General features: G+C 36.8%; 1 protein-coding gene across 1 annotated transcript in view; it reads right to left on the bottom strand.

Annotated features, from left to right (window-relative positions):
* Window positions 1-358: 358 nt before the first annotated feature.
* The window catches only part of PHEX (phosphate regulating endopeptidase homolog X-linked), a 94,252-nt gene continuing 92,111 nt past the window's right edge, over window positions 359-2,499 (bottom strand). The window contains exon 22 of the mRNA XM_042867468.1: window positions 359-1,542. Coding sequence (XP_042723402.1) covers window positions 1,440-1,542 — 103 coding nt within the window. The 3' untranslated portion in view covers window positions 359-1,439. The remainder of the gene's footprint in view (window positions 1,543-2,499) is intronic.

Genomic DNA, 2,499 nt, shown 5'->3' with positions numbered 1-2,499 from the left:
AAAGAAGAAAATCCCATCTCCAACAAACATAGTGATTTTATTCTAAAAAGTCACAACGATGCCTTGAGTTTAGTAATGTCAACTTCCTCCACTCTAGAAGGTAGTTTGAGGATCCTTTCCTAAATAAGCTTTTCATGATATAAAGAGATGGAAGGAACTAACTTAATTTGCAAAAACTTAGCTACAGTTGAACCTTCATCCACCTAGACTATTAGGAAATATTTGACCAATCCTTGTAAAAAAGTTTATCTCATTAATATTTTTATACCAATATTATAAATGTTAAACAAATTAATAGAAGAATTTATATAATTTTTATGTGTATATATATATATGTATATATATATGTCAAGTATATACACAAAGAGGCACATAGACCTGCAGTAATTCAATCATCCTAAAGAAACCCTCTCTCCATTTGAAATGATTCCACAATCCAAAAATGAATTAATGCACAAGGTATAAATAAATACCAATTAAATATGTGTATTTCTGTTGAGGAAGAAAGGACTATTTTGATATTCTTCTCTTTTAAGTAATAGTTGTGTTCAAATTTATCTGCTACAAAATATGTTTGCTTACTCATTTCTTTTTGTAAATGTTTTAGTAATCAGGTGAAAAATTCAAATGTCCTGTGTATATGCTGTATTTAAAAGTCATCAGCTTCTAGAATGGCTTTTTGACCCAGATAGGTCAAATGCTGTTGACACTGTTTTTCAGTCACACGTTCTTCTTTCCTCAAAACTACAGGTCACCCTACCCTGTCCAGAATACAGTCCTTGTATTCCTCTGTAAGATGCAGACACTAAGACACCCTAAAATTTAAGCTCTTTCAGGCTTAAAAATAGATGTAGGCAAAGCCATCATCAACACGAGGCAAATTTACCTCTTGGGGGAAAAATAAATGCTTACACTGTAAATAGGGATAAGTGCTGTAATATTTCTGGGCATCATGGTGCTGGGAAATCCCTCTGCTGGGCTCTTACATCATGCAAGACCATTTATGGAGTGCTAGGCAGTGACAGTTTAAGTTATGAAACTGCTGTCTCATGCAGCATATCAGAGCTGCCTTTATAGCAAATCTCATTAATTTCTTCATCCAGAAAGAGCAAATTCTATACGGGAGCATTCTGCATAGCCACCCTGCAGAGCAATAGATTGAAACTGCATTTTAGCATTTACCTCTTGCTCAAATATGAATCAGGAATTGGACTTGGTAATTTATCCATCAACAGCAATGTAACTGCAGATGAACAGGAGGAGTTTCATGGATAAAAGGAGTGTCCGTGTAGTTCATCCACGTGGATGAGGAAGACGCATTTGAAGTAACACCTCTGCAGACTGCAGAGTGTTCTTCTGAAACTTTTACAGTGAGCTTGAGCTCAGGCACAGCAGTTCACATTACAGACCCTTGCAGACAGAAGATCCAGAAGGGACGCCTACCACAGCCGGCAAGATTCTGGCCCTCGGTTCATACTTGTATTTACCGGACAGTTGAAAGCCTTACGGAATTCTTCAAAGTTGCTCATGGCTCCAATAACTCTGCAAAGAGAAAAAATGGTTGACAGGCAGGCTATCTGACCTTAAACACTTGTAAGTATTTCAACATGCTCACTTCAGGGGGAATTTTCAGGCTTCCCATGTCATTTCTCCAGAAATAAAAAATAGACGTTTGGGAGAACTGCCAGAAAAAGTTAACATAAAGACAATCTTGTTTTATTCTGTGCTTTGAGAAGTATCTTATTTTGCTGGAATGTCAACCAAAAACAATTGCACATTGTGTTTGCAAATTGTGGCTAGTATGTCATTTAGAGAATTTTCCAATGGGACTGTTGGTGAGAAAGGTGGGAGACCGGTGATAGCCTTGTGTGATGGAACTCTTCTTCCAGCACCTGCCAAACTGCTGCACCCAGAATACAGAGCATGTGAACACACACGATGGGGGTGCTGGAACTATTTCAGTTTGGTGCACACCAGCCAGGTTCACATAAAAGTCCCTTGACCACAACATGCACACAAACCATCTCCTTGGGATTTTACAGCATGAAGCTGGGGTAGCATCTCATCCTTGGGCATCTCAGCTCCTCTAATATTCCGGAAATTCATTTTCTGAGGCTTCCATCCTGACTGGCTCCCAAGCTCTCTTGCTTCCATCCCACAATGGCATGTTGCTGAAAGAACAGTGCCTCTTCACCTCACACAAGCCAAACAATGTGCCTGAATTGCAGATTGACACTTTCAGGTACAAGTGAAGTACTTTTTCTTTGTATGCAGTCATCCTTGGCTCTTTCTTCCACATCTGTTTTATTTCATGCTGTCAGAAATGATTATTTTACCATTACTAGATTGGGATTGTGTTGTTTGTTGATTTTTTTTTTTTTTTTTTTTTTTTTTTTTTTTTTATTGTTTTAAAAAATTTGTAATTTAAAAAACATAAATTTTAAATTGTTTTAAAAAAAAAAAAAAACAGAAAAAAAAACAAAAAAATAAGAAAATAGA

Source organism: Lagopus leucura, unplaced genomic scaffold (assembly GCF_019238085.1).
Source record: "Lagopus leucura isolate 7727_CA_CO unplaced genomic scaffold, USGS_WTPT01 Super-Scaffold_100001, whole genome shotgun sequence".
Lineage (NCBI taxonomy): Eukaryota > Metazoa > Chordata > Aves > Galliformes > Phasianidae > Lagopus > Lagopus leucura.
Note: the sequence above shows the minus strand (reverse complement) of the source record. Positions and strands in the feature narration are given on the sequence as shown.